The following is an 18,662-nucleotide window of genomic DNA, read 5'->3' as shown; positions in this document are numbered from 1 at the left end:
CCCCATGGTCATGTGATCAAAATTCAGAGGCTTGGCAACTGATTCGTATTTATGACGGCTGCAGCGTCCCAGGTCACATGATTCCCTTTTGCGACCCTCTGACCAGCAAAGTCAATGGGGAAACCGGATTCACTTAACGACCATGTTCCTAATGTCAGGACGGTAAGTGATTTGCCTAACAATGGTGGCGAGAGGTTGTAAAATGGGGCAAAACTCACTTAACAACTGTCTCACTTAGCAACATAAATCTTGGACTCAATTGTGGTCATAAGTCAAGGACTGCCTCCATAAGACTATCCAGGGATTTCTTCTGGGGCACCACAAAATCTCTTTGGCAGAAAGGCGAAAGAGAAATCAAAATAAAATGAACGAGAAATATTCCAGGGCTGAAGACTATTTTTTGCTTATCTTGCATTGAGCTGTACCACAAAGCCCCATTTATTGAACCACACAATAAAACACAATAAAATGCTAACGTTTATAGAAGACAATTCTTGGGGATGTTGTGGGGGGGGGAATCCCATCTAATTCCAAGTCGTGGAAAGAAATTATCCTACGCTGCTTACAACGAGGTCAATTTCAAGCAAAGGAGCAAGGAATTTTGCTCTGATTTTACCTTCTAAAAAGTCCTTATTTTTCTTGCCCTTTCAAGAACATTTCGGATTTTTGCCATTGTAGAAAACTCACCCTGTGAAGTGTCACCGTGTGTTGTTCCCATATGGCCGTTTCTTCCATTGTTGTGCTCTGATTAAAAGAAAAAAAAAAGGAAGAAGGAAAAAATTAGAATTAATTTCACTAATTAAACTTTCCTAAAACTGTAATCCAAAACATGGAGCAAGGCCTTTTCAAAATGACTTTTGGTCCCTGCTTCAAAGCCCAAGTCAAACCAAGCGTGCGTTTTATGGCTTTTAAATTATGATCATGGTACTTACTATTCAGTCCTCTTTTTTTAGCTTAAAAGGGCTATTATGTATGGAATGTTTTCATTTTTGTAAAACCAAAAATTATAGTGAACCAGCACAGCAAAACTCATATATTAAATGCTCTTAAAAGGCATGCAACTCCAAAGGTTACCCAAACATAGCAGAAATCAGAAAAAAAATTACTTCCTGTATATAAAAATCATTGGAAGCATAAAGATGGAAGGTTAATGAAATACCCACATTAGAAGACTGAATTATAAAACTGACTGAGCTTGCAGAAATTGTGAAGCTGATCAGTTTGCTCAGGGAACGAATAAGCAATAAAATACATATTATTTAAGAAGCTAGAAGCCTTATATGGACTTTTTTTTTTTTGCTGAAAGAAGAAACAACTGAATTTACGCTTTATGGATTTGCGGATTAAAAATGGTTGAAGAGAGAGAGGAAAAAATAGTAAGTCAATTATTTGATAGAAAGAAGAGCAGTAGTCTAATGTCATGTTTTCTTTCTTTTTATCTTTTTCTTTATACTTCTTTTAATCTGTTATACTTTTACTGCATTGAAAAATCCCAATGAAAATAGTATGTGTGGGCATTCCAACTTTTCTCACAATCTTTTAAGAACGTACTGCAGAGAGAATTGGCTCCCTTTCTAAATCTGGAAAAGGAGTTTTGGAGCAGGTACATTTGTTTGGAAACACCTTTCTGATACTGGAGGCAAAAATAGCAAATCCCTAATTATGGCAAAAGTCATAGCAGATGTTCGTTCAGCCCTGTTGACAAAGTAGTTACGACCTCAAGAGACACTTTTGGAGGGTTATCAGTGCCAGATGCCGACCCAGGACATAACCGAAAACCGGTCAAAGCAAGATTGACCACAGCAACCCTTCCAAAAAAGTATTATTTTTGCATTAAGTCGAAGTATTTCAGAGCCAATAATACTGAAAAAAACTTTCCCCCATCCTCATCTCCCACCCCAACTAAAAGATTTGCTTCCAAACTGGGTTTCCAGCCTCTGCTCCTAAAATCCGTGAAAAATAAAAAGCATCGGAATTCGAGGGACCCAACCCAAGCAGCAAAAGGCACGAATCTGCACCCTGCGCAAAATTACACCACCTTCATCTCAAGAATGGCTCACATCATCTCAACGACCTAAAAGGAGCAACCAGATCCAGTTACCAAAATTATAAGGTCTGGTGCTTTTGGCTTGCTGTGCTTTTCCACTCATTGTTTTAGAAAGTGTCACACCCCCTGGCTGCTTTGTAAGAGGGAGGGGATACTACCTGGCACGGATTTTACTCCAGCCAGGAGGATTACAGCACGTGAGCCACTGTGCAGGAAAGTCACGTTTAACTGACACTGCAGTTAATCTGATCTCTAGTGAATGCAGAACCCAACGGGCTTCTCCGTCAGGCCAAGGGATTAAAAAGAAAAAAAGGTTCCCATCCATTTTTAATTTATTTTTTTTCTTAAGTGAGACGGCAGCTGGATCAGAGGGACTCTTGTAATTTAGGGCTGCGAAAGTAGCTCTGATTTTAGAAGGGATAAAACAGAGGTGCAGGAAAGAAAACGAAGGAGTCAAAAAAAAACCCAGAGAGTTTTAAAACCTCTAAATCTTCCCTTCGTGAGAAGCCACCCGGTCTTTAAGCCTGGCATCTTTCAGAGGTGACCTTGCCAAAGCTATTTTGTAAGGAGGAACAAAGAGAAAAGGGATGCAAAGAATATCCCGGAAGCTTTAGACAGAGAAAAGAACAATTACCAAATTGTTCAAACTAAACCGTGGGCTGGGAGAATTTTGTACTATTGATTATTGTACTTTCATGCCAACCAGATGTGTGCCAGTGTTAGGCTCTCCCAGTGGGCTAAAATAAGGGACACGGTGGCTCAGTGGCTAAGACACAGTGGCTAAGGTCGGCAGTTCAGCGGTTTGAATCCCTAGTGCCGCATAACGGGGTGAGCTCCTGTTCCTTGTCCCAGCTTCTGCCAACCTAGCAGTTCGAAAGCACATAAAAAATGCAAGTAGAAAAATAGGGACCACCTTTGGTGGGAAGGTAAGAATGTTCCATGCGCCTTTGGCATTGAGTCATGCCGGCCACATGACCACGGAGACGTCTTTGGACAGCGCTGGCTCTTCAGCTTTGAAACAGAGATGAGCACCGCCCCCTAGAGTCGGGAACAACTAGCGCATATGTGCAAGGAGAACCTTTACCTTTTAATGGGCTAAAACACCACATTGGGTGTTCATTCTGTGTTTTGTAGGGACCCAGGTTAGGATTGTGTGACTTCAGGCTTTGCGTAACAACCTTTGTCAACAAGCAAGGGTGACTTTAAAAAAAGAGACAAGAGACAAATCTTTCTCCCAAACTGACTTTTGTAAAAAAGACGCACCTGGTGAATTTTGATTTAACACTTGCTGGTATCTGAATATCCAGACAGGTGCAAAAGTCAAAGATGTCACTTCTGAAAATTCTTCAGATTGCTTTCAAGAAAAGTCCTTCCCCATTCCCTTTGCCTATTTCCAATATTTAGCAAGTACCAGTTATTATTATTATTATTATTATTATTATTATTATTATTATTATTATTATTATTATTATTATTATTATTCACTTCAAGGTGTGCAAGTCATTCCTATGAAAAGTCTTTTGATTAGGAAACAAAAGCATTGATGCTGTAAAACAACTATTCTACTGCCATGTTGGATGTCCTCATTCTGCCAGTTTAAAAATGCCAGGCTTGGCACCAGGGAAGCCCCACTTAAATATTAATTCACACAGAATTGGGTGTGTGTGTGTGTGTGTGGAAAAAAACACCCAATGATTTATCCCAATTCTGTCAGGACACTGCAGAAATTTGTTTGTTTGTATTGCCTATAGTTCTTTAACTGCCCATCTCCCAAGAAGGGTGCTGGATGGTGTTCCAATTTAACCAATAAAATTAAAAGCCAAATAATTTAAGATTAAAAGTTTTAAAGTTATAAAAAAATATACATTCCATTTGTCTTGGGATTGCAAAAAGAAAGAACAAATATAAGTCGTATTTCTGTTTCCTTGGAACGGCCTGGACAATCTTAGGCAGTCAGAAGAAAACAATGCTTACAAAACTTGGGAACAAAGAGTTCAAATATTCTGTAAACAAACAACGGCACTGTTTGAAAGATCACTGGGAAAACACCCCCATTCCCCAAATTAAGCGAGACACAAGGATTAAACTGAAAAGGCAAGGCTCCATTTTGGGGGAGCGTTGATAAAATATTGACATGAAGCAGCAGCCCAGGAAAAAATAAATAATAAATAATAAAATTTAAGTTTCTTCTTGGATTCCAAGACAGAGGCTCCCTATTTTTGCTGGAAATTCTCAGCAAGCTTTTTTGTGCTTCCGGAGGACGAGGCCCGAAGCGGCCGGTTTTCAAAATGAACAGGATGTTGCTGTTGTATTGTGAACTTTGAAAAGAGTGCAGGCTGCTTTGTATCAACAAAGGCTTATCTCCCGGCCCAAAACAGGAGAGAGAAAAGGTTTTCTCAATCTTTACTGACCATTAAAGGGTGGGGTGGGGGGGAGAGAAGAAACCTACAAAAGACATAGAAATTAACTTTCACGAGTTTACTGAGATTTTATGGGGCTTCAATTTTGCTTCCTTTGGGTTTGCATGAAAAAGTTTATTCTGACTTGAGTTGCGTCTCTTTGGGTTGATGGAGCAGAAACTAGAAATCGTGCGAGCAAATAAACAGACTGTTGGCAATGGAGCCATAGAGGCAGGAATCGGATTTGGGCAAAAATGCAATTTTGCTCTGAAGAAGAAGAAAAGACTTTCGGACCTCCACGGAAGGATCAACACAGAGGCCGAAGGAAAATGCCAACGAGGCTAAATATTGATCTTAGAACACAACTGCAGATGTTCAACAGAAATCTGGATTATTTCAACCAGATCACCAAAATTTTAGCCTTCTGGATCAGTGGGGTCTGTCCCCCCCCCCTTTATCTGTCCCCTCTTCCTCCTCTTCTGAATCTGCCCTTTGCTTGAAGTTCTTGCTTCCCTTGAGACGAAGGTCGGGTCTTCTCCTCCATGGGTCCCCAGTTCATCTCTGCTTCTCACGGTGGGGAAGGGCCGCCTGGATTGGCCATCCTCCTCCTTTTGGTGGGGCGAAGGCAACCCGAAGCCAGCAGATGCCCCTTCTGGATTCCTCAGATAGCTCCTAAGGCGTCTCTTGGTTGGGATCCCATTACGGAATCCCACCACCTGTCTTCAGCTCAGCTTGGTCTTCTTCTTGGATCAAGCAGCTGTTGTCTGCAGCTGTTGGGCCTTCCTGTTGCTTCTTCCATGCACACCCCATGCACCCTCCAAAGCAGTTTTGGGATTTTCAGCCTGAAGCACAACCCAACCCATTTCTTTCTATTCATCTAAGTTGCGGCGCTTTTTCACAACTCAAAGAGAACCTGATTCAAAGGAGCAACGCCAAAGTCCACATTTCTTGGACGGAGCAGAATCGAAGGAAGAAACCTGCTGGCAGGAGGGGAGCTAAATGAACTCAAGTTGCTTTATCTAACAACAGGAAGAGGTGTGACACGTATGAGCATTAACTGTGCAACTATTCAGGGCAGGGCATCTGGGTGTGTATCGCGCTATGAACATGGGGGCAGCCAATATATCCTCTAAATAAATATCAGAACAGCTCCCTTTGTCTTCCCCACAAAAGCTGCCCCTGTATTTTGCAAGGCAGCAGGGGGGTTTAAACCTCCCCTGGGGTGTTCAGACCAAGATCAAAACATAGCCAAATTAGAAATGAAGTCCACACACCAAGACACCCTTGAATTGCAACCAGCAGACCTGGAAGGATGCAGTTTTCTAATCTTTATTGACTTGCATTGTGCCAGAGTTTCTGCTTACACGAGAGGAATCTGGGAGGGCCAAGGCCCACTCTCAAGGAGACTCTCTGACACCTCTTGCCTCTTCCTTTTATTCGCACACACCCGAAAGAGTTATGCTGAAATGCCCACCCACACGCAACCTTCGGCCCTGCTTATAATGCATCAATCCTTCCACAAGGACCTAACTGGCTTATGTTTTTCAAATTCCAGAAGACAATTCCAGATGTGGAGCTCCTCAGCATCAGGAAAACGTAGATTCCCCCAACTGCTAATCTTATAATTCCCTGACCTGCAACATATTGGTAGAAGATGACCAATGGATTCTTCAAGATAAGAATGGAGGCAACCTAGAGTCTGGGTCCATTTATTTATTTATTTATTATTCATATTTATGATGGCACAAGGTGAAGGTAAAGGTTCCCCCTCACATGAGTGTAGTCATTTCCAGCTCTAGGGGGCAGTGCTCATCTCCGTTTCAAAGCCGAAGAGCCAGCGCTGTCCGAAGACGTCTCCGTGGTCATGTGGCTGGCATGACTCAACGCCAAAGGCGCACAGAACGCTGTTCCCTTCCCACCAAAGGTGATCCCTATTTTTTCTACTTGCATTTTTTACGTGCTTTCAAACTGCTAGGTTGGCAGAAGCTGGGACAAGGAATGGGAACTCACCCCATTATGCGGCAGTAGGGATTCGAACTGCTGAACTGCGACTTTTCAATTGACAAGCTCAGCATCTTATCCAATGAGCCACCACGTCCCCATTTATGATGACTATACAGAATTATATCCATATAGAAAACCTATGGAACTTAGATATGGTCTATCCCATCAGAAAGGGATGGCTCAGGGGCTAGGACGTTGAGCTTGTCAATCGAAAGGTCAGCAGCTCAGCGGTTCGAATCCCTAGTGCTGCCGTGTAACAGGGTGAGCTCCCGTGACTTGTCCCAGCTTCTGCCAACCTAGCGGTTTCGAAAGCAACTGCAAGTAGAAAAAATAGGGACCACCTTTGGTGGGAAGGGAACAGCGTTCCGTGCGCCTTTGGCGTTGAGTCATACCGGCCACATGACCACGGAGACGTCTTCGGACAGCGCTGGCTCTTCAGCTTTGAAACGGAGATGAGCAGCGCCCCCTAGAGTCAGGAACGACTATAGCTCATATGTGCGAGGGGAACCTTAACCTTTACTTTATCCTGTCGGAACAAGTTCCAGAGCCAAGCGTGGAAATCCCAGCGCTTCAGAGGAGAAGTAAGTCTCAGTTCCAAGTCAATGGTGGGACATGAAATCCCATCCTGGTTCCACTTGGCCATTTGTGGCCGAGAGGAGAAGCAGCAGCAACAGGCTTTGCTAAGACACATCTGTCTTCCCAACTCGGAGATAAAGAACTGATTTCTATTTATGTTATACGACCATAAATTCCAGTCTGGCAAGGACAGAGTAAAGGAGAATGTGTACTTAAACAATAGCTATCTTTAAACTTCAGTTTACCACATAATAGCAAAGAAAGCCATCTTCTCTGTATACATTGGGCCAAACCATTCATTTGCTTGGAATGCATAAAATAATTCGCCTTAACCTTTACTTTATCCCGTCGGAACAAGTTCCAGAGCCAAGCGTGGAAATCCCAGCGCTTCAGAGGAGAAGTAAATCTCAGTTCCAAGTCAATGGTGGGACATGAAATCCCATCCTGGTTCCACTTGGCCATTTGTGGCTGAGTGAAGAAGCAGCAGCAACAGGCTTTGCTAAGACACATCTGTCTTCCCAACTCGGAGATAAAGAACTGATTTCTATTTATGTTATACGACCATAAATTCCAGTCTGGCAAGGACAGAGTAAAGGAGAATGTGTACTTAAACAATAGCTATCTTTAAACTTCAGTTTACCACATAATAGCAAAGAAAGCCATCTTCTCTGTATACATTGGGCCAAACCATTCATTTGCTTGGAATGCATAAAATAATTCGCCTTAACCTTTAACCCAACTTCAGAGCACTGGTCGTATCAGCGGAGCGACTTGCCTCCAGAAGTTGTGGGTGCTCCATCATTGGAGGCTTTTAAGAAGAAACTGGACAGCCACTTGTCTGAAATTGTGCAGGGTCTCCTGCTTCAGCAGGGGGCTGGACTAGAAGACCTCCAAGGTCCCTTCCAGCTCTTTGTTATTCTGTTATCAGGCCATTGGTCAGTTGACAGCGAACACGTACTGTCATTTCTCAAAACAGAATGGGAAATTGCCAAAAAGGGGTTACCACTGAAGGCCTTCGTACTTTATCACTGTACAGGTTACAATGAACAAACTGATCCAGTACAATCTCTTTAAATGGTGGTTCGTTTAAGGAATGTACAAATTTATCCCAAGGACTAAACAAACACGAATCATTTTCTGGCCCTGATTTCCTGCAAAATCTAAGGAAACCTCTTCCTCACCTGCATAAGAAATAATAAATATTACACTCTTACAAACAGCCCTGCATGTCATCATTCAGTGCTCAGGCAGATGGGCAGAGAAACAGACAGTGCTCCACCCTTGCCAAAGGATGGTAAAACTCAGCCAATGAAACGGGGGGGGGGGCACCCTTAGGAATCTGACATTTTAAAACCCAGCACAAAAAGAGGTTCTGGAGTGGGCAAGTTGTGCTCTGTGCCCAAGGGAAGGAAAAACAAAACATATTGGCAATCTGGAACAATTCTTTTTATACCAAGGTTGCCCTCCTATCAACCACCAGCCACAGGATTTTTGAATTCATAGTAGAGTGAAGAGAAGGAAGGAATGAAGGAGGAAGGAGTGAAGGAAGAGGAAGAAGCAAAGAGATGGAAATGGCCTTGTTTGGTTAATAAGGGACCAATATTACGTTCCTGATCCAAGGGTTATTCTTGACCAAGTCTGTGGCATTTCATGGAGGAGGAGGAGGAGCAGGAGCAGGGAAGGGTGAAGGAGAAAGGAGAAAAGGAGGAGGAAGGAATGATGAGAAGAGGAAGAAATGAAGGAGAAAGGAGTGAAGAGAAGGAGGAAGGACAAAAGAGTGAAGGGAAGGAATGAAAGTGGAAGGAGTGAAGGAGGAGGAAATAGTAAGAAGGGAGGAAGGAGGAGGAAATAGGAGGAGGAGAAGGAATGAAGGAGGAAGGAGTGAAGGAGGAGGAAAGAGCGAAGAGAAGAAAATGGCCTTTTTTGGTTAATAAGGAACCAACATTACTTTACTGATCCAAGGGGAGCATTCTTGACCACTTTGGGACGGATATCCCACCAAGCAAAAAATGTGATCGTCCCAAAAGACAAGCTGGAAACCTTCCTCTGGATTAAAAAAAGAAAAAGAAAACATGCATCGCATTTTGACAACGTGCACATTTGAAGGAGCTTGGCAGCGCGGGCCCTTAATAGAAGGTTTGAACCTCCATAAAGATTGTGTAGGCAGGAAATTTGGCAACGCACATTTTCAGGACTAAGGAAGAAATGTACACTGACAGCCCCGTCTTGCAGCTTAATGATAGCCTGGATGGTACAAACTCAAACCACTATAGGCTAAATTACAGCCTCTGGTATTTCGTTTGCAAACAAGAAGTTGGGGGGGGGGGGGAAGAGAAGCTTATATTTAGAAGATGGAGGCCTCCTGCTTTATTGCTATCGTTGCTTTGATCTTTTCTTGGAAATGGTCTGTTTCCACTTGTGGACTTCAACTCCCAGAATTCCCCAGCTGGGGATTTATGAAGCTGCCCAGCTGACTGGGGAATTCTGGGACTTGAAGTCCACCAGTCTTAAAAGTTGCCAAGGTTAGACTCCTTTGATTCAAACAATCATGGTGCTTTGTTAGAAAACTTGGGGTCCTAATCACATCTTTTCAATGCACTCTCCCTCCATTCCAAAAATAAATTGGTGCAAGTCAGAAGACAAGACAGTGCAGTGGTCAAAGTGCCAGATAAGGACTAGAAGAACTCAGATTCAAGTTTCTCTTCAGCTATGGAACGTCGATGGGCAACTCTAAGTCAGCTACTCTCTCTTGGCCCAACTCGTTCCTTCTTCACAATGCCAATTGAGGACCACATGTTTTGGAGTTCCACCACCTCCTCCATGCAAGGTTCAAACAGTAGAGGTTCAATCCCAAACTCTGCTGACTCAACTGCAAACCAACATCTTATCCTGCTTTGTCATGTTAAACAAACTTCATAAGATTCACACAAAGCCCAGATTATTAAGAGTTGGAAGGGACCTTGTAGGTCACTTAGTCCAACCTCCCCCCATCCAAGCAGGAGACCCTACACCATTTCTGACTTATGGCAGTCCAGTCTCTTCTTGAAAACTTCCAGTAATGTAGCTCCCACAACTTCTAAAGGCAACTTCTGTTCCATTCGTTGGTTGTTCTCACTGTCAGGAAATTCCTCCTTATTTCCAGGTTGAATCTCTCCTTGATCAGCTTCCATCCATTATTCCTTGTCTGGCCTTCGGGTGCTTTGGAAAACAGCTTGATCCCTTCCTTTCTGTGGCAGCCCCTCAAATATTGGAAGACGGCTATTATGTCTCCCCTGGTCCTTTTCTTCACTAGACTAGCCATGCCCAGTCAGGGCTGTCTTAAGAGCATTATGGGCCCCGGGCAAAGCAATGTTTTGGGACCCTTATGATAACTACTCACAGGAATAAAAATTTAAATGGTCGATAAAACTAAACATATATTTATTTTATTGGCACTTCCAATGAAATCGCACAAGCTTGGGGCAAACCAGTAGCAAAACAATGTGAAACCCCCTGTTGAGTAAAATGTAATAAATATGTTGCTGTAGTTATATGATACAAAGTGCACTGAAAGGTTAGCATAGACAGATTAGTATGGGGTCCCTATGCTCGTGGGGCCCACGGGCAAGTGCCCATCAGGCCCATGAGTTAAGACAGCCCTGTGCCCAGTTCCTGCAACCATTCTTCATATCTTTTAGCCTCCAGACCCCTAATCGGAGCCCAGAGTTGCTTTGGGTGAAATGGGCAGCTTCATAAATTTGATTAATAAATAAATGTTCAAATCCAGTCTGTTAGTCCTCCGTGAACATGCGAGAGAGGGCCACAACCACCGAAATCATACCATGCTAGCACAAAATTGTCCCGAAATCTAGAAATCCTTTTTTGGTCGTCTTCAGGAGCCACCCTCTGCCTACCAGCCTTTACCTAACGAAGAAATGCCTCTTAATGAAGAAAAAGTCTACATGAAGAAACTTCTCCAGGTACAAGACGTGAGAAAGTTGAGCATGGATTCTGCCTTTTCCAAATGGGCGGAGGACCTCTGTTCTGGGAGTTGTGAGAACACACAGCTGTCCAACTAAAAGCAGAGATGCCAGAGGTTCACGGCTGACTAAGTTAAGCCTGGATTTTGACTTGATAGGTTGTACCAGGAGCGCACAACGGCTTTGGGCAGCCAGCGGTTGAGCTCAGATTTCATGCATTCCAGTTTAAGCAACATTATTGGCCTAATGAGCAAGCACTTAGTTTAGGCAACCGAGCTGAACAGATTAATCCTGCAAAGAGATCCGTAATGGCAGGTTAGACACAACCCACAAAGTCTGAACATCGCAAGCTATATATACCCTTTTAGCAGCTTCCAAAAAGTGCCACGTGCAACAAGATTTGCCTGCATTCGCAGGGCCGATAAATACCCAAGTGGGCATTTTGTTGCTAGAAGAAAGATGCACTTTAACAAGGAAACCAGGTTATTTCAACACTTTCAACATCCCCCAAAAAAAGCTTCATTTGCATTTCCAAGCAAGAGGAATCCTCAACAAGCTTTCAATTTTTATGAGTTGGTTGCGTGCAGGTTTTTTTGATACCCGATATTCTCCCAAGAAGAAAAGGAGTAATGGATGGAAACTGAACAAGGAGAGATTCAACCTGGAAATAAGGAGGAATTTCCGGACAGTGAGAACAATCCACCCATGAAACAGAAGTTGCCTTCGGAAGTTGCGGGAGCTTCACCACTGGAAACTTTCAAGAAGAGACTGGACTGCCATCTGTTGGAAATGGTGTAGGGTCTCCTGCTGGGGGGAGGGGGGGTTAGACTAGATGACCAACAAGGTCCCTTCCAACTCTGTCAGTCTGCTAAACCTGTTAAAGATGTTCAAAATCCTGAAATTTGGATGAAATGGCACAATACAGATGGACCCCCAAATGTACCCAGGATCAGCTGTAAGATGGCAGGTCAGGCATGGGACCCCAAACCCACCAGTTAAACCCCAGCAAGAAATCTGCATTCAGAGGAATAAAATCCTCCTTTTGCACTCAAAGTTTCATTCTTGGTGACATGTGTTTTTGTGGCTTTTTTTTGGGCAGCAACACCAAAGTGAATTGCCACCGTTTCCTTCTGGAATGTTTTGAAAGGTTGAAATCTCGCCTGCAGCTTTTCTAAGTAAAGTCGCCGACTGACCTTCGAAAACGCCGAGAAATATCCAGGGTGGGGCATCCCCGAACATGGCGGGAACCAAACCTCCACGGGGGTTTTAAAAGCAGCATTTCAAGATGAAACCCCTCCCCCCACAGGAAAGCCTTTTTGGGGAGTGGGGGAAGAGACATCAAATGGCTCCAGGCAGAGCATTTGTCTCTGCCTGGAGACTTCTGGTTTGGAACCACTCCTGGGGTCCTAGCAGTTCCAGGTGGTCCTTGAATTACGACAGTCCGTTTAGCGACCATTCGGTGTTACAATGGCACCGAAAAAAGTGGCTTACGGCCGTTTTTCACACTTAATGACAGCTGCACATCCCCCGTGGTCACGTGATCAAAATTCAGACGCTTGGCAACTGACTCATACTTATGACAGTTGCATCATCCCCGAGTTACGCGATCCCCTTTTTTTACAACCTTCTGACCAGCGAAGTCAATAAGAGAAGCCAGATTCACTTAACAACCGTGTTGCTAATACCTGCTGTGATTCACTTAACAACTGTGGCCAGAAAGGTCATGACAACGGAGCAAAAACCCACTTAACGACTGCCTGGCTTAGCAACCTATAACTTTGGACTCAATTATGGTCGTAACTGGAGGATTTGCTGTCTGTTGTGGGTTATGCTGGTCAGGGAGAACTTTGGCCTTACGATGTTTAACTGATAACCTCAAATTTTGGGGAGGGGGAAGGAAACCTGGTTGCTTACTTGCTCCTCAAACAAACATGGATTAGACTGGCTTCCCTATTCCAAGGCTACTCCGCAACCCACGAGAGCAAAGAATTGGAATAATTTCTCTTTCCAGCAGGCTGATCATGGGGGGGAGGGGGGAGGGGGGGTTGCATTTCCTTTTCCCCTGCCCCTTTGGCCCTATATTTTTCCAACTCTTCAATCCCCCAAAACAACCAGTTTTGGGGGCCCCAATGTGGAATCCAGGCAGAGCAACTTCCTCAATTGTGCAGAGTTCAACGATAATTCTGCTGAGCTTGGAGTCCTTCCCACAAGGGCAAAAAAGCGTCCGAATTCACAGCTCTGAAAACAAAAAAAACACACACAAAAAATGCCAGTAATCCAGAAGTCGCACAAATTTAATCTCTCAGTTGTCCTCTGGTCACACGGTAGGGATATAAACCCCTTAGAAACCTCCCCCGTCAGCTGTTTTATGGTGAATGGCAAAACCCAGGCTCTGAAAAGTGGGTTTCCTTTGGCCGGTGCTAAATATGCATACCACATTTGGGAAAAAAGAAAGAAAATCAGTTTGTGGATGCCAAGCTGCCTGTCATTTATTTGCTACAAGGACAGGTTTGCATTTTTCAGCTTTCCCATCCAAGGTTTTCACGCATCGCTCCTGCGCCATTATTTTAAGTCGTGAAATTGATCTTCTGATGGAGAACCGCAAACTTTTGCTTTTAATGGGAGGGTGTCAAACTTTGAAACTGGGCCTAAGTAGCTTTTGGGGCAGGAAGAGGGCAAAACTAGCCCCTTTCTGACCTGTGGACTTCAACTCCCAGAATTCCTGAGCCAGCATGGTTGACTCAGGAATTCTGGGAGTTGAAGTCCACAGGCTGTAAAGGAGCCATAGATGCCCATTTGAGGGGGCTGTCCTAAACTTCCAATGATCCCTAAATGACCAGTCATAAAATGAAGACCACCTGTAGGCTGAAAGGCATGTATTTTTTCTGAAGACACTTTCTCCAAGTAAAATGCCTCAAAACGCCATTTTCTAATGTGAGCATTGCAATGTAGGGTATTGCAATGCTCAGCTTTTAAGAGGATGGCACAAATAAGAAGAAAACCTATTTTTCCAAAGCACCCGAGGGCAGGACAAGAAGCAACGGATGTCAACTAATCACGGAGAGAAGCAACCTGGAATTAAGGAGAAACTTCCTAACAGTGAGGACAATTAACCAGTGGAACAGCTTTGCCTCCAGAAGTTGTGGGTGCTCCATCACGGGAGAGACTGGACGGCCATTTGTCCCAAATTGTATAGGGTCTCCTGCTTGAGCAGGGGGCTGGAACAGAAGACCTCCAAGGTCCCTTCAATCAGAATAGAGCTGGAAGGGACCTTGGAGATCTTGTAGTCCAACCCCCTACTCAAGCAGGAGGCCCTATACCCGTGATGGCGAACCTATGGCACACGTGCCACAGGTGGCACACAGAGCCATATCAGTGGGCACACGAGCGTTGCCATAGTTCAGCTCCAGCACGCAGGCATGCGCCAGCCGGCTGATTTTCGGGCCTTCCGGGTCCACCGGCAATCGGGAAACAGGCTGTTTCCGGCCTCCAGTGGGACTAGAAGGCTCATTTTTCACTCTCCCCAGGCTCCAGAGCCTTTCTAGGAGCCTGGGGAGAGTGAAAATGGCATTCCCCACCCCCGTGGAGGCCGAAAAACAGGCCTACTGGGCCCACCAGGCCATCACGTGTCAAAAGCAGAGGGAGTGCAAGGGGGTCATGCACACATACGCGGAGCACATTGAATTATGGTTGTGGGCACACGCGTGCGCAACCCCCCCCCCACTTCCCCCACTTTTGGCACGCGACAGCAAAAAGGTTAGCCATCACTGCCTTATACAATTTGGGACAAATGGCTGTCCAGTCTCTTCTTAAAAACTTCCAGTGATGGAGCAGCCACAACTTCTGGAGGCAAAGCTATTCCACTGGTTAATTTTCCTCACTGTTAGGAAGTTTCTCCTTAATTCCAGGTTGCTTCTCTCCTTGATTAGTTTCCATCCATGGTTTCTTGTCCTGCCCTCTGGCGCTTTGGAGAATAATTTGACCCCCTCTTCTTTGTGGCAGCTCTATTGTTCCGTTATTCTTTATTTTAGTGCCCTATCCGTCTCTTTTTTTCCTCATGGAGTTTTTTTTTTGAGGGGGGGAAATCCCCAGTCCCCTCTAAGCCGTGCAGCCAGCTTTTGCAAAATAAAAATAAATAAATAACCCTCCAACGGATGGGCTCCCGCATGCTGGTTCCACATACGTCAGAACTGTGTAATTGCAATGAAATGCCCCCTTCTTCTGGAGCTAACTAGGCAGAGAGATGGTTATTGCTTTCTCTCTCTCTCCAGGGAGTAATCTGGAAACCTCATATATTATGCCTGTTTGACATGCCATGGAGGAAAGAAAAAGAACGGCATAAATAGAAGCTTTTCTCCCAAAATGAATGATGGCCCAGAAGTAGGTGCTGCACAGAAGGGGGGGGGGGAACGTGATCCGGATTAGGGACGCTTATATTTTTAGAGAGAGTGAATTAATAAGGGTATTTATTTCAGAGAAGAGGAAAAATCAAAACGTGGCAACGTTGACCAGAAAGAGGGATTTCCATCGTGGGTAGAAGAATCTTGCAAAGTATTTTTAATGCAGAACTGGGATTGGAAGACACTCTTGAGATCATCAAGACCATCCTCCCCCCTCCAAAAATACTAACGAAAGCATCTCAGACAGAAGGCTTCTTTTGGCTATCTGAATCTTCTGAATCGAAAGGATTAGCAATGTTACGGAAATGCTCGATTAAATTCATTTTGCTATTTTTTTTTTTTCATTTTTTGCGTTAATTCTGCCACTCAATGCTACATCATCCGCAACTCTGAGCAAACATTTTGAGCTACACAATGCAGCAACTGCCAAATATTGCATTCCTTTCTTTCTTCCAAGTCCCTTCTTAAACCGTTTCTTCTCTGTGTGGCTTACGAAGGAAAAGCGAAATTTAAAATCTACGTCATTGAAAATAGCCGCATCCGAACCAATCAGATACGAAGCCCAGGGGCCAAAGAGCTCAAAATGTTTGACTCAAGAAACAGCTTTTCAAAATGTTCTTTTCTCTTTTGCTGTTAAGTGTAGCCTTTTAATCAAAAGTCTGCTTGTTCATTTCGCAGTTCATCTGGGTCAGAGTTTCCAAAAGAAAAATTGGACAAATCTGAGTAGATAAGGAGGACATAATAGATCGAGTGTTACTTACGAAACCATCTGGAAGTAGAAATCCATTTGCTTCGCGTTAAAGAAAACCCACTTTTGAAGCTCCGCAGAAAAGTTTATTTCACAAAGCTTCTGTGAACTCATTTGAAACGAGCCTGGTGTGCAAAGACGGGTCATAATTGTATAACTGAATTGTTGGCACTTGGCATCTGAATGCCCCAGGCAGATTCTGGGCATCTTGTCTCCATGCTTTCCAGAATATTAAAACCTTATTCTGCCGGGTGTTAAGTGCAAGACAGACTACCAGTTCCTTATCAGTTGACAACTGCAATGTGCCAAAAGCCTATTGTGTGTGTTGAGACCTCCTGAGGTGGCCCGAAACCAGGGGTGAAATGCTGCTGGTTCGGACCGGATTGCCCAATCCAGTAGTGATGGCGGCGGGTGGTTCGGAGAACCAGTAGCAAAAATCCCTGCCCGCCCCCATGCCCAGCTGAGCCACACGATCATCAGAGGTTTTGTTTTTTTTACTTTTAATAGCATTTTTTCTTCAGCCTAAAAAATGCTTTTAAAAGTAAAAAAAAAAGCCTCTAATGTGATCATCAGAGCCTTTTAAAAGCATTGTTTCTACAACCTCTTCGGCTGAAGAGGTTGTAAAAAAATGCTTTTAAAAGGTTCTGGCGATCCCAGCTGAGTTGCCTGATCATCGGAGGCTTTTGTTTTCTTTTAAAGGCAAAAAAAATGACGATCAGGCAACTCAGCTGGGATCGCCAGAATCTTTTAAAAGCATTTTTTTACAACCTCTTCGGCCGAAAATGCTTTTAAAAGTAAAAAAAAAAAAAAGTTGGCCATGCCCACCCAGTCACATTACTCCCAAGCCACGCCCACAGAACCGGTAGTAACAAATTTTACATTTCATCACTGCCCGAAACCTTTTGTGGTTTGCAACCTGCCTCTCTGTTGTATTGTTAAAAGTCCCGTTTCTCCAAAACGGTCATTTTTGAGGTTTGCTGTGAAGAGTAAAGAGCTTTGGAGCCTATTTGTCCGGAGGTCTAAATGTCAAACTGGGGTCCATCAATTCTTCACTTTCAAAGTTTGTTCCATTCGCTTCCAGCTGGAATGCAGAAGGACAACAGTTGGCAGATGACGGCCACAGAGGTCTCCAAGCTTGGCAACTTTAAGACTTCAACTCCCATGCTGGCTGGGGAATTCTGGGAGGTGAAGTCCACGAATCTTCTTAAGAGTTGCCAAACACTACCAGTTTCTCAACCTTAGCGATAAAAAAAAGCGGCTGTGAAGGCACCTCTTATCTTGGTCCTGCGCTTCTTGGGGCTTGTGAAGGCAGCACTGCGGTTGTAGATACGGAAGCACAACAGACCAATGAGTTTTGTGGCCGGATCTGCTTCCCACGTTGACCTCATCGTCCTGTGGTTCCTTCTGGCTTGTGAGAACCTGCTCAACGTTTCAAAATTCTGGGGCACCAAAGCGTCCCATCCTATTCTACAGAAAGACCTTCTTGCTCTGCATTTTGAGCCTCTCAAGAAAGCAAATTTATCTTGGGTGCTGCAATATTTCTGCCTCTCTTGAGGGAAAGTGCAGCAAGGAGTATAGCTAGAGGAATGAAGGATGAGCCTCAAAATCTGACTATCTAGCTAGCGTGATGGGAGACCGTACAGTAATTCCAGTTCCCTGATGTCCAGGAGAGACACCACTTCTCCTCTTTGCTATGGCAGCAAGGGCAACGGCCAAGAGGTCCCCCTGCCAAAATTAACTCAGGAATCTCCAGCTCCCCTCCTCCTTTCCTCGCTTCCCTGAATCAAGCCGCGAATTCCAGGCTGGTCCATGGGGATACCCGCTCGGATGGCGTCCCTGCAGCTTCGGCACGGCACCTGCTGCAGCTCACATTCCTGCCTTGGCGAGATGACAACGGCAGGCCAGCATGTTCTCACGCCAGCAGCAAAGCGCATTTCAAATAAATGCTTCAGCCTCTTGGCTCGGATGTCGGCTGTTCCTAGATGCAGAGGGAGAACCGGCCAATATCAGGGGGGGGGGATGAGGAGGGAAGGTTCCCCCCCACCCCGCTCCTGGTGTCCCTGTTTATCCTGCTGAAGGTGGCCAAGAAAACCAAACACTCCGTGCAAAAGTAAGGAGGAGGAGTTCAGGGCACAAAGCCCTTCTGTTTCTCTAGAGCAGAATTCTGGGAGTTGAAGTCCATAAGTCTTAAAGCTGCCAAGTTTGAAGGCCTCTGCTCCAGAGCGAGTGTTTTTCAACCTTAGCCGCTGGAAGACGGGTAGACTTCAATTCCCAGAATTCCTCAGCCAGCGCAATTCCCCAGTTGCCAAATTTGGAGACCTCCGCAAGGACTTCAATTTTGGGAATTGAGGTCTACTCATCTTCAAGCGGCCGACATTGAGAGACAACTGCACCAGACTGTTTTCAAGAACATGTAAGCAACGTATCATGGTTCCTTACTAGTTCCAGATAAGCAACAACAAAAACCAAGATTCCTAGACTGCAAAACCATCGAGATGTGCAGCAAAGAAACAAACCTGGTTCCATCAG

General features: G+C 44.5%; 1 protein-coding gene across 12 annotated transcripts in view; it reads right to left on the bottom strand.

The window, feature by feature from the left end:
- Nucleotides 1-18,662, bottom strand: part of TJP1 (tight junction protein 1) — a 104,346-nt gene that overhangs the window by 46,782 nt on the left and 38,902 nt on the right. For all 12 annotated transcript variants that reach the window (XM_058155901.1, XM_058155907.1, XM_058155903.1 and 9 more), the window contains exon 2: nucleotides 688-744. In XM_058155901.1, the coding sequence (XP_058011884.1) occupies nucleotides 688-744 (57 nt within the window). The remainder of the gene's footprint in view (nucleotides 1-687; nucleotides 745-18,662) is intronic.

The sequence above is a fragment of the Ahaetulla prasina genome, chromosome 13 (genome assembly GCF_028640845.1).
Source record: "Ahaetulla prasina isolate Xishuangbanna chromosome 13, ASM2864084v1, whole genome shotgun sequence".
Lineage (NCBI taxonomy): Eukaryota > Metazoa > Chordata > Lepidosauria > Squamata > Colubridae > Ahaetulla > Ahaetulla prasina.
This window is presented reverse-complemented; position numbering and strand designations above follow the sequence as displayed.